The sequence below is a fragment of the Anabrus simplex genome, chromosome 5 (genome assembly GCF_040414725.1).
Source record: "Anabrus simplex isolate iqAnaSimp1 chromosome 5, ASM4041472v1, whole genome shotgun sequence".
NCBI classification, from domain to species: Eukaryota; Metazoa; Arthropoda; class Insecta; order Orthoptera; family Tettigoniidae; genus Anabrus; species Anabrus simplex.
In genome coordinates, this window is record NC_090269.1 from 299,197,002 (window position 1) to 299,215,661 (window position 18,660).

The 18,660-nt window shown below is 39.8% G+C and overlaps 1 protein-coding gene across 9 annotated transcripts in view; it reads left to right on the forward strand.

Moving 5' to 3' along the window:
- Nucleotides 1-17,582, forward strand: part of LOC136874009 (DNA polymerase lambda) — a 182,985-nt gene extending 165,403 nt beyond the window's left edge. For 8 of the 9 annotated variants that reach the window (XM_067147464.2, XM_067147462.2, XM_067147466.2 and 5 more), the window contains one exon: nt 17,324-17,582. In XM_067147464.2, coding sequence (XP_067003565.2) covers nt 17,324-17,437 — 114 coding nt within the window. In that variant the 3' untranslated portion in view covers nt 17,438-17,582. Of the gene's footprint in view, nt 1-13,123; nt 13,332-17,323 lie in introns of all 9 variants that reach the window. The other variant, XR_010860209.2, reaches the window with a different exon arrangement.
- The last annotated feature ends 1,078 nt before the right edge of the window (nt 17,583-18,660 follow it).

An 18,660-nucleotide genomic window follows, 5' to 3' on the forward strand; every position in this document is an offset into this window, starting at 1 on the left:
CGTTCTCCATCCATGGTCTCTGGTTTATCATTCAGTTTCACGTTCTCTTGAATCATATTTATGTACAACTTAACATGGTTTTGATCCATGTCGATGACTGCCTTGTATTCATGTAAAAAGTCAGATCCCAGAATAACGTATTCCATTCGGTCCATGACCAGAAATGGATGTGCAGTGTGGCGTTGCCTATTTGTAAACCCAAATACACTTGCGAGCCACATACTGCCGTGCGATCCGGAATGATGCCTCGCACCTTCACCCTGGAAACAGGTAAAGTCGGAATTTTGAATTTTGACTGTATTTCACGTACAAATGTTCTTGAAACTACACTGACACTAGCTCCTGTGTCTATTAGACAGCGTACACGTAACTCTTGGACACGAATATAAATTACTGGAAGTTCTCGGATAATCTTTTTACAACATGGACTTGGATCCTCTAACAAATCTTCGGGTCGAATTTCTCATGAGTCAATCGTGACAATGACTAAGTCTGAATCATCTCGATGGTTGCTAATGTGTGGAGAAACTATCTCCTCGCTACCTCGTTCTGCTTTTGTTTAACAGCTCTGCTCCCTGCGAAGTATTCTGACGCATGAGGGTTCAGCCGGTTTCCTCGGTCTTGTTCCCGTTGTGCTTGAAATTCGATACTCTCAGCTCCTGTAACTTCTTCAGATGATGCCATCTCTTGGATAGGCCTTTGCCATTTGTCAGTTCTTGCGGGCTGGTTTCGGAGCTGCTCGACGTACCTCTTCGATTCCGCTTGTCGATCCCGTATCTGGTTGTCCATATTTCTCGGTCTATCCCATGACCGTCTACTCTCTCCTCTCCATCTACCGTATGGCCTTCTACAATGGTTGACCTGACTATACCTAAACCTATTTCTCCGTTCAGGTCGTCTTTGGTAGTCATAAATCCGGGAATTCCACTCTTAACGGCGTCTATCTCTCGGCTCACTCCATCTCGGAGGATTTCTATCACCATCCCTCGACGTTGAGTAAGTTTCCCTTCTCTATTCGGTACTCGTGCCCTGATTTCGACGTTTCGGTGGTCCTCCTCCTGATTTCACGTCTCGTGTGCACCGTCTCATGGTGTCACTGTCTCACATGTCCTCCACTTGTTGTGTGGTCCAGCTGGCGCAAAATGTGCTCAGCTTCTACTGCGGTCTTAACATTGGCAGAAATGAGAATCTTTTGGACTTCCGGCGGAAGTTGTTTCCCGATCGCAGAGATCAGCTCTAAATCGCTCTTTCATGCGAAGAAGCTGATGGACGAAGTACTCGCAAAACCTCGTTTGTCCAGTTGCCGAGTATTGCCATGAGTAAAGCTCGAGGCATAACCCTTGCTGTGTCTCGATGCCCCAGTATTTCTCTAAAACCCTACGCCGGAATTCTTCGTATCCGTCAAAGCAGTATTTAAATGCCTTGAACCAAATCAATGGCTGGTCCGCGAGGTATCTTTCAACTATCCATAGGCGCCTCTCTGCGGGGACATTGTGGTCGGAAAAATATTGGTCCATCTCATTTAAGAACCCTTTCGGTGTCATATGGGCATTGGACCCGAATTTCTTAGGTTCATCATGACTGAAACGCAAAAGGTTGTAAAAAGGGATCGAACCAAGATCCTGAGGTGTTGAACTACGTCCTGACATAAAGCGAGTTTGATTATTCTCATGGGTTGGAACTGATTTTCCCGTCAAATCAAATTCGTTGTGCGTTCCTGACGGTTCCTGGTCCTTCTTATCGGACTTGTTCAACATGGGCTTCAACAGGTCGTCTCCTCGAAATTCTTGCGTCTTAACCTGTTCAGTGGCACGCCCGAGAAATTCTCGGGTGGCGCACGCCTGCCCATAACGTCACTGCCCGAGAAATTCTCATTTAGCTGCAGTGTTCATTTCGCGATCGCCCAATAATTTCTCGGGTACTCTAATCGCTTTGGAAAATGTTTTCAAGCATTCTCAACAGATGGCGGGAGGATTTCCAGCTGTATTCACGAAGCGTCTGGCCCAAAATATGCCTTATCTTCTCTGCTTTACATATACAACCTCTGGCCAGCTGACGAGGTAAACAGAAATGGCGAGCGCGAAACGGAAGAGAAGTTTGTCTGAAGACAAAATAAGGAACTACATCAAAGATGAATCTCTAAGTGACATTAGTATTTCTGATAGTAGCTATAATGGTACTATTGATTCTTCAGATGATGACCTTAGTAATTGTAGTGAAAGTGAAGAAGATATTACTTCAGGAGCTAAGGTGATGGTAGGTGTTGAATATACATTCGTTTGGAAAAAGTGTAAGCCTGGGGATAGTGTGCGACTTAATATTGTTCCATTTACGGCAAATCCTGGTGTGAGGATTATCAGAGGTGAGTGCGATTGACTGTTTTGAACTGATTCTAACAGATGAAATTGTAAATTTTATAGTGCCCGAAAAAATTTGTTGGCCTTATTCTAAAACTGCATTGAAAACTTGTAAATAAATCTCCGCATGGAAGGGCACAGTTTTAGAAAAAATAAACTCTTACAAAATTTGGCAATTAATTGCGTTAGTGTTGCTGATGAGAATAATACAAAAGCCTGAAATAAGAATGTATTGCTCACAGGACAGTATAGGTCCTACTCAAAACACCAATGTTTTATGATGTTTTATGAAACTATATCACAGGCCTACTGTAAAAAAGTGTAAATAGAGTGTAAAGTAAGATTTTATTAACCTTGAATAATATATGAATGTGTTCCCTTAATAATTGTTACTCATTCCTTGCTTCCTAAAAATAAATAATTTCCTCCGGAAAACCTCACTTTTCTGGCACAGGAGGTCTCCCAGAAACCGCCACCGAAGGGGTTAAGGTTCTCTACTTCTTCTTGGAGTTCCAAGATTTGCCTCTCATGGACGTCTAATTTAGTGATAGCTTTATGAGCTTTCAGTTCAAATTTATCAATTTTATCTTTCAACTCCTGGAACTTTCCCTGCATTTCCCGTTGTTTTCCCTCGGCGGTAACGTTCAATTCATTCTTCGCTCAATCTATGTGCTGATCAATATATTCCTTGCATTTAGTCTCTGTGCCGTCCCGAAACTGCGTTATCTGTCCTTCCATTTCTTCAGTCCTTAAAGACAGGTCCTCAAATCTGGTTCGTAATTCTATCATGGCTTCCGTGCTGGTGTTAATCTTCGATTCCATTTCTTCCATTTTGCTTTCCTGAGCTGTCATTTTTATTTCGGCTGTACGCTCATCCAGACGGCTACTGGTTTGCTCTAGCTTCAACGTGACGGAATCTATGCGTGTCGTCACGTCATCAATGCGGGAGGTAACGTGTTCTTTAAGCTCCGCGGCTTGGGCTTTACACGACGCCTCATATCCGTCTAACCGTGCGGTGAGCTGACCTACTCGACTATTGTGCTGGTCTAAACGTTCTTCAATTTGCGTGGTTGCCTGTCCTAGTTTATTTAATAGTTCTGCCTGCCTCTCACTATCGGCCTTTAACTGCTCCTTTAAAAGTCCTTCCTGTCTTTCACTATCGGCCTTTAACTGCTCCTTTAAAAGTCCTGCCTGTCTTTCAGTATATTCCGCATTAGCCTGTTCCAATTTCGCAAGACGCTCATCAAACTTCGCTCTCTGTTCCCTGAAAAGCTCTGCCTGATTCTCACTTTGTTCGGCCAGTAAGGCGGCCATCAACTGTTTAATACTTCCACATCCATAATACTTCACTTCTTGGGAAATTTGTGCCCCCCTGAATTAAGCTGCTCGTTGTATTTCAGTTCATACGATTCAGTTTCCTAAACTTAGGAAGGTGTGCAATTTTTGAAAATGACCAAGTCGTTTTACGCCAAAATTAGCTTCAAAACAGCTGCGTCACACCTCCTAACAATTACTTGTGTTTCCCTAGTATTTTCCAACGTAATTCATAAGCGTTATCCCGACATATTGTTTTTTAATAATTAAATTCATGTAGCCCTTTATTAAAATAAATATTACCTAAATCCGCGACCTAAATGGGCTCGGTACTTTACGTGTGCCAGAATTGTGATGCACTTAATAAACATTGGATGTTTTCAGCCTCGAGATTTGAAAGGTGCTTTAGCAGACAATTCCACGTCTCGAACTGACAACATTGCACTGTTCATTTTGAGAAAAAAAAATAAGAGTGTTGAGGCTTCCACTCTTGTCCGCGATATCTATTCTGTTTACATGGGATGAATCCCCTAAGCTACCAAGGCCTGCTTTAAATGCATTGCCTTCGGCATGAACCTGTGACCAGAAGAATTTGAAGAACTCAGTCCAGTCATTTTATCCTCAACAATGGGAAGGTCATTTTATTGCTCCCGTGAAGTTACACAACTCCATAACTTTTTCCAGGTCCACCATACTTCTGAGTGACCATCGTGTATATTTCCACTTAACCTGGTACACGATCTATTCAATCTTCTCCCTACATCCGTTAAATGTAATTTATTCCAGTCACTCAATTAAATATCATTGCGCGTAACGTAACTGTCTATGGTAGCGGCTTACGCACTCCATCCGACACATTATCCATATTAACTATCACGTTCACACGCACTGATCCTATTTTGTATTCCTCTCTCCTGACAAAAGTAATATATGGGTAAATTTGGTGTTTCCATTCTTTCAGTTCTAACCGTATCAAATTGATAATCCTATCTTAGGTACTCCTTTTGTAGTAGTGGTATTCGAACTTGTGCCATAATATTGGCTATATCAATATTTATGGTGCCATAGGACTTTACAAGACTTGCCCCAACAACGGGACGCTAAATCATGCATCGCGAGAACCATATGTAGCTCGCCCCAAACAACAATAAGGCCACACGTTACAGGACGCCAAATATCTACCTATCCAAGGCTTCAGTACATAAACAAGTTACCGTGGTTTATAAATATGACGTTAGAATGGAGCACCATCGGTGAGCCTCGAACTCGGCCCGGTCGTTGAAGCCTCACCCTCCCCTACTAGACTGATTCGCTAGCTAGGCCGGTATCGCATTTACGGGTCAGTAGAACGTCCGATGGGGCGGTAATTTCTTTAATAATACTCTCTATAGTAGGGGAATATTAATTATGAGAGGAACACTATTTCATTACTAATGAGAAGAGAAACAAAATCTTGTATAACAATTTTTACTATACTAGTGAAACACACTTTATTTACATGGGTATGCCATACAACTCTATACATGTAATATTGGAGGTTATCTTGACGTTAATGTTCGGTAGTCCCTTTTCTACACTTCATCATACGTTCATTTATTCCAACTTAAGAAGGCGTTCCCTCTTGGATTATTTACACTATCTCAGATTTAGAGGGGCGCTTCCTCTCGTATTATTTCACTCTACACTTACATTAAATCACACACATATTTAATCAGTATGGACACACCCCGCTGTAAATCTGTTTACCTGCCGAGAATTTATATATTCAAATTGTATCAAATTATGATATAAGTCTGCTAGAATCGGATGAACTGAAATAGGCAATTTACACTCCCAATCCTTTGAAAGTCGCGTTACAACACTTCCTTAAGTTAAACGTTGCCAAATATGCAGTATAACAAACACGCTCATTGCATTAGTATTTTATCAATACATATATCAGGACATTATTTACACAACGTTGCTACCTATGGACAAGCGCTTAGCGACTTCAATACCAGACATCATATACAAAGTATCATAGCACTACCTGCAATAACTGGACAAGAATATATACATTTCACACACACACGATGAATCACAGATGGTACAAGCCACCCGCTGTTGGTAACAGTGAACATAAACTTTCACTGTCTCCTGGAACGAACCCAAGATCTTCTGAGACAGGGTATATCTAACCTGGAATTCCCTGCACGCTATAAGTAATTAAGAAAAGAAATTGGGGGGATCCGCCCTTTAATGCTCATTTGGAATTTCTGCGATGTTGGCTCTATTTAAATTAACACACGTAATCTCTGTGCCGAAAGGAAAGAAACTCGCCACTTGTATCTGTTTCACTGAAGAAAACGCCTTCACTCCCCCGTTTAAAGGGGCTCATAAAACTCCAGCTGTTAGCTGCCCGTGACACACTTCCAAAGAGCGGTCCACTAAGCCTTCTTGGACAATGGTTTCACGGCAAATAATCTATCTCACTTCTTTCAATACTGCCCACAATGGCATCACAACAAATCTCGGCCCTATATCCGGCCGTACTCAACATATTCACATCGCAATATGCACCTCGCGTATCTTAATGACAGATTCAAAGGGAACTTCACATTTTCATTTTACACTATATATTATGGCTACAGGTTGTTCAGCCATCTCATTTCTCCTCTCGGTACATTGACTACGATGCAAATTTAATGATGATCTCCTGCCACCAGGGTCCAAATTAACTTGCGCATTCGCGAACTAATTAATTAACGATGTAATATACCCACTGTCTCGATGCCTTGTTCCAGGTGCCTTAGTTACTAATTAGGAGGGATCTCTACCAGGTGAAGCGCACCAAAAAAAAATGAATTACTGAAAATCTTGATGACTCGTACATGCTATGGAAAGATGATAACTGGAGTCATTTTTACTGAATATTTAAGCCCTCTCTACTTGACAGCGCTTCACACTTAATTAAGCCAAGGTCCTTATAATTACGTCATGCATTATCGAGCCCTTATACAAGGATGGAAGTAAAATATGGTCGTCCCAAAACCATGATGAAAGTATTCCATAAAAGACCCGAATAAAAATGAAATTATTATCCCTCTGAAATGGCGTGCTTGCAGTCTACGTTACATCTATGTGAAAAATCTACATCTTTACAATGGGACACGACCTTCAAAGATATAAATACTTGGAAATGTAGTCACCCTTCTGGATACCACGTTCACAGCTTTACAGGGAGGCAACCATGGTTTACTCGGCTTCCATCACGTCATCAGCAACGCGAAGACCTATGATGACTCCCTGGCAGGTCACGCACATGACAGCGACGTTCCAGACGTTCTCTGCTACCAGGCGAGATTTCGGCAAACAGCTAGATGATTCGTTCACTCCGGTACACAGGCAAAACTTTGGCATTCAGCTGGATGTCGACGTTCTCATAGACATGTAAATGAGGGGAAGTTATCTCATGTGAATGCGTTAGTTTATTACACATCACAATTTGAATATATGGTTGGATATACTCATTAGCACGAGCATTCCAACACGATGTCGGTAATGTCCCAGAAACCCGACATTAATCCCTTCTCATTTATCTATTCTTCTTGTAGGCAGCTATTATAGGCCCAGAAATTTCACTAGTTTCCCTAGAAATGACAGTGGTTAGGCCACTAATGTATTAGCATTCTCGTATTTCATGATACTAGTTCAGGCCTGTTCTATTGCACTTGGCCGTAAGTCGAGCTCTCAACTGCACTACGGATTACTTTAACGTGGCACTGTCCTCAATTGGGTCGACAATGAGCCGTTCACTGACTTTCTTGGTAATTCACATTTATATCGAGCACGCTCGCTCCACACACTTCGCTAAGTACGTCCCTATATATGTTAACTGAGCCGTATTAGCTTAGATACATAGGAGGCTCGATGTACGACCTCTTCTACACACGGACATCGGTTATTGCGGTTTCGCACCGTTCCTATTTTATTAATTAGCGGCACACTGTACACGCTAACATCTCACTCAGAGGGTGATTATTTCCACATATATTCACAGACTTTAATAAATCACTGCATTACACTGCTCAAATTACAAGATTATTTCTTCACAAACAACTCACACACAAACCACGATGAAATACTACCCTACTGGCGTTGCACTGAAATGCACTGGGTACTGTCTGCCTCTCAGCTCTTGAATATATAGGCGAGCTACACGAGAGACCCGAATGCTGAGGGTGGGGGAAAAATGCAATTTCTTCTCAAAATTCGGTCCGGTAATATGCAACCTAGAGTAACGAACAGGGTATCAAAATGTAGCTCCTGTATTCCCATCTCCACTGAGTGACTGTTTTTGAAATAGCTTCGTAGATTCTCAAGCAATCTCAAAAGCGTCCTTTTGTCTCTGGCGGCGAATGATGACCAGCACTGGGGATTCCTTGTGTTCGCTGGCACGGTTAGGGTCCAACATCTGTTGGTCATTAAGACGCGCCCTTGTTTACAGCGTAGTTACCGCTCTGTCAGTTAAGTAGAGCACTTCTCGGTCTCATAATTATGCGTAAAATTCCCTGATTCAAATGAATGTTGCGTTTAATTATCCATTGAATATCTTGCGATTTATAAAAATTAACAGAAAGAAAACAGCTGAATGCGATAAGTTGGCAGTGGTGAATGAGCGAGGAAAACAGGGTATAATGTTAGTTTTCACGTTGGATATACTCTCTGGGCTCAGCTAGTGATCTAGATTCTCTGTCACGTGATAACGCGTCTCTTTTCATCTCGCTCGCGGTTGGAGTGAGAAAACTTCGAGTACAAGCGCTCTTGCACCGCCTTGCTGCTAATTACCAGCAACTAGAGCTGGGTCGCGCGACTCTGGAGGCAAATCGAGTCCTGGAGCGGGCAGAAAAATTCTAACTTGGGCAGTTTTTATCCCAGAATGATGCGGAAAATGGCATATTTCATATCCTGGATATCATGACATACCATAGGTGACGTCGTGAACGGTCACAATATTACATATAAGATTTTATCTAAGATTATCTATAACAGAATACAGGGACATCTTGACTGTGAACTAGGGGAATATCAAGGTGGATTTCGTCCAGGAAGAAGTTGCCCTGACCAAATCATCAGTTTAAAATGGGTTGTGAAACATCATAGATCTAGAAACAAAAATTTAGTTATTACGTTTGTTGATTTTCGAAAGGCGTGTGATAGTATACATCGTGAATCACTGTTGAATATCCTTCAGGAATTTGGTCTACATTCCAAACTTATTAGCCTGATTGGTATGACTCTTAAGAATACTCAATCTAAAGTTAGATTCAGAAATGAGTTATCTAAATCATTTGCAATTACAACAGGCCTCCGCCAGGGAGATGGACTTTCGCCATTATTGTTCAATTGTGTATTGGAAAAGGTCATGCGAGAGTGGACTAAGGTATAACCTGCAAAAGTCAAAATTGGAAAAAAAATCAAACTAAATTGCTTGGCATTCGCAGATGATCTTGCGATACTGGCAAATGGTTTCGAAGAGGCTAATGTTCAATTGGAAGAACTTGCAAATGTAGCAAAAAAAAGTTGGATTACAAATTTCGTGTGATAAAACAAAAATAATGCCTACTTTCAGAACTTTAAATTCAGAGCTATTATTAAATAATAATAAACGAATTGAAATTGTAAGTACATTTAAATATTTGGGTGAAAATCTCACTTGGAATTGCAATGAAAAACCATCAATAGAGAGCAGAATATATAAACTGAAGCAGGCACAACGGATAACTTGGCCTACATACAAAAAGAAATGTCTTTCGATTAATGCTGAATTTAGGCATTATAACTCTGTTATTAAACCAGAAGCAACTTATGCTTGTGAAACATTATTTAAACTCAATACTAGATCAACAACAGAACGCTTACAACGAGTTGATCGAAGGATACTCAGGACGATCATAAACAAGAAACATCAGGTGGATGGACAGTGGAGATTGTTGCTGAATGAGGTTATCTATCGGGAAAGTGAGTCCATCACAGACACGATGAGAAAAAGAATTGCGTTTTTTTGTCATATATTTCGACTAAGTGATAACAGAGTTTTAAAACAATAAATTATTTAATTACTTTTGGAGTAGTAAATCAAAAAACAATTGGTTTAAAGAAGTCCAAAGTGATTTGGAGGAGTTGAATATTACCATGCAAACCATAGAAAACAGAGGTGAGAAAAGTATTTTCAAGAATAAATGCATCAGGCTTCCTCTGACCACTGTACAGAGGAAACAATATGTTATAACGGATGCGGAGAGGGCAGCCAGGTCAACCAGACTCAAGACTTTTTGGGAGAAGAAAAGGAAGACAAATTTGTTGTAGTCTGATGTAAGTGCTCCAATGTACTCGTAAACTCTGTAAATAAATGGAGCAGGTCAGTAATTTTCGTGGTCCAATTATGATTGCCTGAGATTTTGTGGAGTTTAGTATAAGAGAATTTCGTTGTGCATATATACTGAGTCATCAGAGGTCATTGTTAATATCTTATCTTGCAGTGTCGATATGTTATTTCCTGTCATGGATGGTATGTCATTGATATAAATACAGAAAAGTAAGGGCCATAGAATACTGCCCTGCGGGGCACCATTAAGTTTCATTTTCCATTTAGAGGCCTTGTCGTTTACTGTTACACACTGTTGATGGTTACTCAAATAATTTTAAAAAACTTGAGCGCAGCCAGAATGAAATTTAGCAGTTCCATTTACTTTATCATAGTTGGCATTTCTATAGTGTCAAAGGTGCTACTGAAGTCAAGAATGATAAGTTTAGTGAGCAGTCGTTTGTCTATAGCGTTTCTTCTTACCTTCAAAAGTGCTGTCGCGGTACTGTGACCCTTCTTAAATCCAGATTGCAAAGGGTCCTAAGGAGCATTTTTATTTAGGTATTCCAGAACTTGCTCATATACTAAACGTTCAAAGGCTTTAGAAAGCACAGGGAGTATGAACACAGGACGAATGTCAGAGAGTGATTGTGGGTCTAAATTCTTAGGTACCAGTATAATATTCAATACTGTCTGTTTTCCAGACAGTAGGGAAAATTCCATTTAGTAAACAGTAGTTCAGTATGTGCGTCAGTATAGGCAGGACAGCACCAATAATGTTATGTATAAAAGTAATAGGAATATTATCTGCACGCGTGGCCTTTCATTTAATCGATTACACAGCCTTTTTAACCTGATTTTCTGTGACACTGTGAAATGTGAATTGGCTTGAGGGGAGGGCGGTGATTTGGTGCAGTTAATTGGGGTAGGTTGAATATTTATTCTACTAGAGTAATCGTTCAGTTCGTCAAGTAGAATGTCAGGACTTGTCTGGCTCTGTTGATGTTTTCCTATTCCCAGAGCTCTAAATTGGTCCCATGCGCGATTGGAATTATAGTTGTTAGCTAAATTCCGGAAATATGCACATTTTTTATTTTTAATCAACTGCTTTGTGTGATTTCTTAACATGCGGTAAGATTCGAAGTCTGTGCCATCTAACGTTTGTTTATATTGTCGAAATAACGAGTCACGGTGGGCCATCATTCTCTTGGTTTCAACATCTAGCCATGGAGAAGGGCGAGAATCGTTTATTCGACGTGTATATGTGTGTTTCTTTGCTGCATTAATCGTAAAAAATGTCACTTCTTTATAGCTTATCCCATGACCATTATTATAATAAAATTACCGTATTTATTTTCTGGCTTGGGGACTTGTGCTTGTCCCAACATTTTCCTCTTCATATTCAGACAACATACTACACTTCCAAGCACCAAAGAAACACACAACAGTGATTACATCCCTCCATATAGGGTTGGCGTCGGGAAGAGCATCCGGCCGTAAAACAGGGCCAAATTCACATGTGCGACACAGTTCGCACCCGTGACCCCACAGATGTTGGAACAACGGAGGAAGAAGAGGCAGATGATAATGATGATGATTACTATTAGCTTCCGGAATCCGCACGAATCCACCACTCTTACTTGGATCCAAGGACACTCATTTCCTTTTTAGGTATTCTATACCACCTAAACTCTGGAAGTTTGGTCACCTATCAAAATAAATGCCCCCCCCCCCCCGCAAACTGAAATCCTGGTTACGCTACTGGTTGGAAACTCTAACCTATTTTCAGTGTCTTCTAGTACCTTGTTCATTTTGGCTTTGGTAATTACATCTTTGTAGAAATCTTTCTTCTGACAACTCTAAAAAGTCATTTTTTTTTTCTTAGTATGAGTCATCCTTTGCCTTCTTAAGTTTATAAATAGTCTTCATACAGCAGTAAAGCTTCTAACTTATGTCTTCTACACGTCTCCATTTTTAAAATTTTAGCAACTGTTAAGAGGTTGAACACAGGGCTGCTGCCATATTAATTTAACACAAGTATTAACAGTTTGTTAGAGTTGACAATTATTGATGAGACAACCATTTTGTTAAATTATGTGTTAAGTCTCCTTAACAGCAGTGTTACCGGGCGAGTTGGCCGTGCGCGTAGAGGCGTGCGGCTGTGAGCTTGCATCCGGGAGATAGTAGGTTCGAATCCCACTATCGGCAGCCCTGAAGATGGTTTTCCCTGGTTTCCCATTTTCACACCAGGCAAATGCTGGGGCTGTACCTTAATTAAGGCCACGGCCGCTTCCTTCCAACTCCTAGGCCTTTCCCATCTCATCGTCGCCATGAGACCTATCTGTGTCGGTGCGGCGTAAAGCCCCTAGCAAAAAAAAAAAAAAAAAAAAAAAACAGCAGTGATAATACATAACATTCGTTGAAGAAACTGGGCTCACTGTTTTTATTTACATCTGTATGTATATCAAATACTGGACCCGATGGATCATAGAAAGGAGACTTAGGGTCATTGTTCCTGTCCAGATAATTATTCACCCTTCCAGAGCTTCCACTGCGTACATAATCACACTGACTTTCACTATCTGAAGCTATCAGATTATCACTTGAATCATTATTGTGTAAAATATCACATATTTCTTTTTCCTGAATCACTCTATTACTACAAAATTTACTTGTGCTTGAAGCTTTGTCTACTTCACAACCACCATCACTTGCTATTTCACTCAGTTTGAGAAGCACCAAAATTGGCTTGTAAACAATGAGTGAAAGAACACAAAGGGAGAGTTGTACAGTGTCCAGAAAAGAGGATAGTCCAGTCATCTACCAGAAGAAAAAGAAACTTCTAAGTAGAACTTTTCTAGTCTCTGAAAACACAAGCATATCAGAGTGCACTACACTGAAGAGTACTGAACGACTTTACTCCTCTATGGGCCACCGAAGATGGCATGCTTAAATGACCTTACTCCTCTATGGGAGCAAAGGTTTTAAAGTTATTTTGTACAAGACTTCTCACATGAAAATAACAAAGGAGAAACCTTGCAGTACTCTGTGTTACATCATACAGAATCTCTCTTCATTGTCTTAAAATATTATTTTTGTATTTTAGCCATTTTTACAAGATTAATCAGTCTTGCCTAAGCCACCGACAAAGGAGGTCGCATTGAGCGGCGAGTCCCGGGAGGGGGAGTGGAGTGCGAGAGTGTGGAGTGCTGGAAGGTCGCCGAGAAGTGGGCCGACAATGATTGGCATAGAGCAGTATAGAGCGACGATAGGAAGATGGCAGAGGAAAATGAAGAAAGAAGAAAAGAAGCCAGGTGGGTGTAAAATGGATATGGGGAGGAAAGGAGAACTATTGTTATCGGCAGCAGTGATTATAATTTTACTATGTATTGGGGGAGTCGAGTTGAACCCAGGCCCGTCATCTAGTAGAAATGAGGAAAGAGAAAATATGGACGCAATCAAAAGAGCTGTACGAGAGGTGTTGACAGAAGTTTGCCCTTTCGGGCAAATAAAAGAGATGATTGAAGAACAGACCAGTAAGATTGAAAAAATGGAAGTATGGATAAGAGGAAAGACGGACGACATAGCAGCACAGGTGAGAAATAACACCGAGGAAGTGGTAGCATTAAGGGAAAAAGTAGGACGACTTGAAGAGGAGAATTTAAAGCTGAAAGTAGAAGTGGAAGCGAATACTTTATATAGAAGGAAGAAGTGCTTGTTTATTTATGGAGTGCCTGAGGAGACGAGTGAAGTCAAAGTAATTACAACTTATAAAGTAGTGGACCTAATACAGGAAAAAATGAAAATAAATTTTAGTGAAGTGGATATTGACGATGTGCAGAGAGTGGGGAGAACTAGAGGCAATAGGCCTATAAAGGTTCAATTGTTTTCAACGTTGATGGCGGATATTGTGTTAGCAAATGCGGGAAATGTACAGAGGGATAAAATATGGATAAGGAGAGACGTGGGAAGTGACGCGATCAGAAATGAGAGGCTACTCAGAAAACACAAGATACTGGCTGTAAAACAGGGGCTGAGGGCAACTATCAGAGGTCAAAATCTAGTGGTGTCAGATACAGAGGACATGGAACGGTATACAAGTGGACATGAGAGGGGGGTAATTACCAGAAGTAAAAAACAGTAGTAGGTGGTGCGGTTACTGAAAGTAGAGTTGAGAAGCGAGAATGGTATTTATTTGTGGAGGCTGATGGAGAAGTGGTATATAAGTTATGATATGTTATAGGGTTGAAATGTGGTGTTGGAGAAGTGGTGGTGTAAGATGGTGGATGGCAGAAGGTGAGTGTAATGGTAGAAGAAGTAGAGGTGGTATATGAGGTGGAGTTGGTGTTGTATTGCTGAAATGTGGTGTTGGAAAATATTGAGGGCTTGGTATTTTTGATTATGTGTTATGATTAATTTAGGAGGTGTTATATCGTTGGAATGTGGTGTGGGAGAAGTGGTGATATAAGTAGAGGTGGTATATGATGTGGAGTTGGTGTTGTATTGCTGAAATGTAGTGTTGGAAGTATTGAAGGCTTAGTATTTATGATTATGTGTTATGATTAAGTTATGAGGTGTTATATCGTTGGAATGTGGTGTGGGAGAAGAGGTGATATAAGATAGTGGAAGGCAGAAGGTGAGTGCAATTGTCGGAGAAGTAGAAGTGGTATATATAGAAATGAGGTGTTGGAAATGTGGATATGAGGTGATGTATGGTTTGGTATGGAGATGGTTTATTTATGGAGAGGATGAAGAAATGTGATGTTGGAGAGGTGTTGGTATATGCGGATTGGTATTTGTTATTCATTATGATTATGTGTTATTTATTTATGGAGGCTGAAATGTTGTGATGGAGAAGTGATGTATAAGTTAGGATATGTTATAGGGTTGAAATGTGGTGTTGGAGAAGTGGTGGTATAAGATGGCGGATGGCAGAAGGTGAGTGTAATGGTAGAAGAAGTAGAGGTGGTATAAGAGGTGGAGTTGGTGTTGTATTGCTGAAATGTGGTGTCCAAAAATATTGAGGGCTTGGTATTTATGATTATATGCTATGATTAATTCATGAAGTGTTATATCGTTGGAATGTGGTGTGGGAGAAGTGGTGAAATAAGTAGAGGTGGTATATGATGTGGAGTTGGTGTTGTATTGCTGAAATGTGGTGTTGGAAGTATTGAAGGCTTAGTATTTATGATTAGGTGATGTATGGTTTGGTATTGAGATGGTTTATTTACGGCTGAATTCATGGGAGTTGGGAGGTGGTATTATTGTATTGGTGTCTGGTATGAGTATTGAATTTTTGGAGCTGGAGAGAGGTGATTTTATTATTATTTTATAAATTTTGGTTTGTTTGTATCGAGAGGATGAAGAAATATGATGTTGAAGAGGTGGTGGTATATGCGTGATTGGTATTTGTTATTCATTGCCGAAATTTTTGGAGATGGAGAGGTAATTTTATTACGAAGTGTTATGGCGGAGCCGAAATTTTTGGAGATTGAGAGGTAATTTTATTATGGAGTGTTATGGCGGAATGAAATGAAATGAAATGAAGCAATGTTAACGCGGATTGGTAAAAGCTGTGGTATGATGGATTGGAATGCAATGACGGAATATTGTTGTTATTATTTAGCCTTTTACTATAGGAGGTGGAATCTGAAAGATTGAACGCAATGTTAGTGTTATGGCTGGTTTGGTATGCAATCATGTAAGGTTGCTGTTGTAGCTTATTTTGGAGTAGGTCAGGGAACAATAGAGGTGATGAAAATGCTGAAGCAAGAAGGTTGCGTGATGAGTAGGTACGTGTGAGTGATAACAAGCAGAAAGTTGCAACACCAGCAGTAGAATGTAAATATAGACCAGACTGAGGAGGTAAGATAGTTTGGGACCAGCAATAAGAAATGGGATAGTTGTCTTATCTTTTCTTTTATGGAGTTGGTTCTGGTATAGAACCGTGGCGTTAGGTCTTTTTGTTTTATTGTTCATTTCATTTTATTTTGTATATGGTGGAGAGTGGTGGCTTAGGTTGGACTACGTTTATTAATTTTATTATTTATTTATTTATTTATTATTATTGTGAACATGTATTCGGGGCTGAACGCCTGTTATGTTCATTAATAAATACAAATACAAGATTAATTAATTTCATGTGGCTATTTCTAGCCAAGTGCAGCCCTTGTAAGGCAGACCCTCCGATGAGGGTGGGCAGCATCTGCCATGTGTAGGTAACTGCGTGTTATTGTGGTGGAGGATAGTGTTATGTGTGGTGTGTGTGTTGCAGGGATGTTGGGAACAGCACAAACACCCAGCCCCCGGGCCATTGGAGTTAACCAATGAAGGTTAAAATCCCCAAACCAGCCGGGAATCGAACCTGGGACCCTCTGAACCGAAGGCCAGTACGCTGACCATTCAGCCAACGAGCCGGATATTTGACAAGATGATCTGTATATATTGTCTTCCTCAGAAGTGGCCATTTTAGTATTTCCTGTTTAGTATATAAAGATTTCTACCAGGCAAGTTGGCCATGCGGTTAGGGGCATACAGCTGTGAGCTTGCATCTGGGAGATAATGGGTTTGAACCCAACTGTCGGCAGCCCTGAAGATGGTTTTCCATGGTTTCCCATTTTCACACCAGGCAAATGCTGGGGCTGTACTTTAATTAAGGCCACGGCCGCTTCCTTTCCAGTCCTAGGCCTTTCCTATCCCATCGTCGCCATAAGACCTATCTGTGTCGGTGCAACAGAAAGCAAATTGTAAAAAAAAAAAGAAAAAATTCAAAATGTCATGTGTTATCCATCACCCATAGAATGTTACATGAAATTGACCAGATATTGCACAATCTGACTTCCACTTGTTTTGATTTATGCAGAACTTTCCTGTCAGAAAAATCATCTTGATGATTTCAGTAGAGTCATTAAGCAAATAGATGGCTTTTTCATTTCTTAACTTAGTTCTTCACAGACAGTATTTTAAGATTGCTAGGGATGAGTACTTAAAATTGATAAAAGGAAATGGAAGATTCTTTATTGAATAAATATCTTTAACACAAAAGATTTAACTCATTTCCACCTAATAAAACCATCCAAATTTTTCATAACAATCAATTTTATTATGCTTTTACAAAAAATGTAAAATCTCAGACTGGCATTTGATTACCTGCTAGTTTCTTTATGATATCTTTGCACATTAATTGCTTGATAAGCATTCCTTTATTTCAGAGTATAGTTAGCTCTGGAAAACACTGCTTCAAAACTTTTCATGTTCCTACATATGAAAGTCTTACTTTTATATTTAACCTACAATATTGTTTCAGGGCAAGAATATCATAAATCAGGGCTATGTCATTCCTACGCCTACTGAAGAATCTGTATTTGAACATCTGGGATTGCAGTATCGGCCTCCTGAAGACAGGAACCACTCTCTATAAATTTTGAATTGGATATTTAATTATTGTGTCAGGAAGTTAATTACATCTTTGTATAAATGTGTTTGATATTTTTATTTTTATTGTAAAAATGTGATGTAAATATTATTTTATCAATTAGAATAATTTGTTATAAATATATTATCTGACATTATATAGTTCACTGCTTTTTTTAAATTTTACCTTATATTTTTGGTTTAGTCAATTCATGTTGTTATAGTGAAAGCCATTTCTTTTCACTGTCAACTCAGTTAATCTGTAATTATTAGGTTCTTCAATCTGTCAAAACTAATTGATGATTAAATAAGGTCTAAGAAATACCTGAAAAAGAAACAACTTAATTAAAATAGAATGTCATGTATTATTCTTGAAAGAACATCAGATTCTATCAAATCACACTTTTTGGATAAATGTATTAACCCTTGAACGCCCGAATTTTTTATTTTTTGAAATGTTCAATTTTTCTTAATAAACATTCTTACGATAGGGTGTTATTCAAGGAATATCAATTATTTTGAAGCAAACGTGTTTACTTTCGGAAATATAGGGTGTTGCATATATGCAACACTAGGTGCTTAAGTAGTAGTCTGCAAGGTACCAACACATATCTTGTTTTCTTCGAGAAAATAATGAAAATAAGGCGACAGTGAGCGTGGAGAAGAAGATATAAGTTATTGCTGAGTTGATTATTTACTAAGAAATAAAATAAAATAGTTTATATACAGTAAGACATTATTTACAGTACCTATTATATATACATATGATGAAAGAAATGTCGTATGGCTTTTAGTGCCGGGATATCCCAGGACGGGTTCGGCTCGCCAGATGCAGGTCTTTCTATTTGACTCCCGTAAGCGACCTGCTCGTCGTGATGAGGATGAAATGATGATGAAGACAACACATACACCCAGCCCCCATGCCATTGGAATTAACCAATTAAGGTTAAAATCCCCGACCCGGCCGGAAATCGAACCCAGGACCCTCTGAACCGAAGGCCAGTATGCTGACCGTTCAGCCAACGAGTCGGACTATACATATGGTAATCAAAATAAATATATTAATTGGAAAATGATATTGAAAACTGACAGGGTATTCAGAATTCTTCAGTTTACTGGTGTGATCATTTGCTGTGGGTTTCTCTGATGACTCAGTGATCTGTATGTCCCTTTATGTGGAACGGAATGAAGCAACTTACGCAGAGCCCAACGTCACACTTTAAACACCCT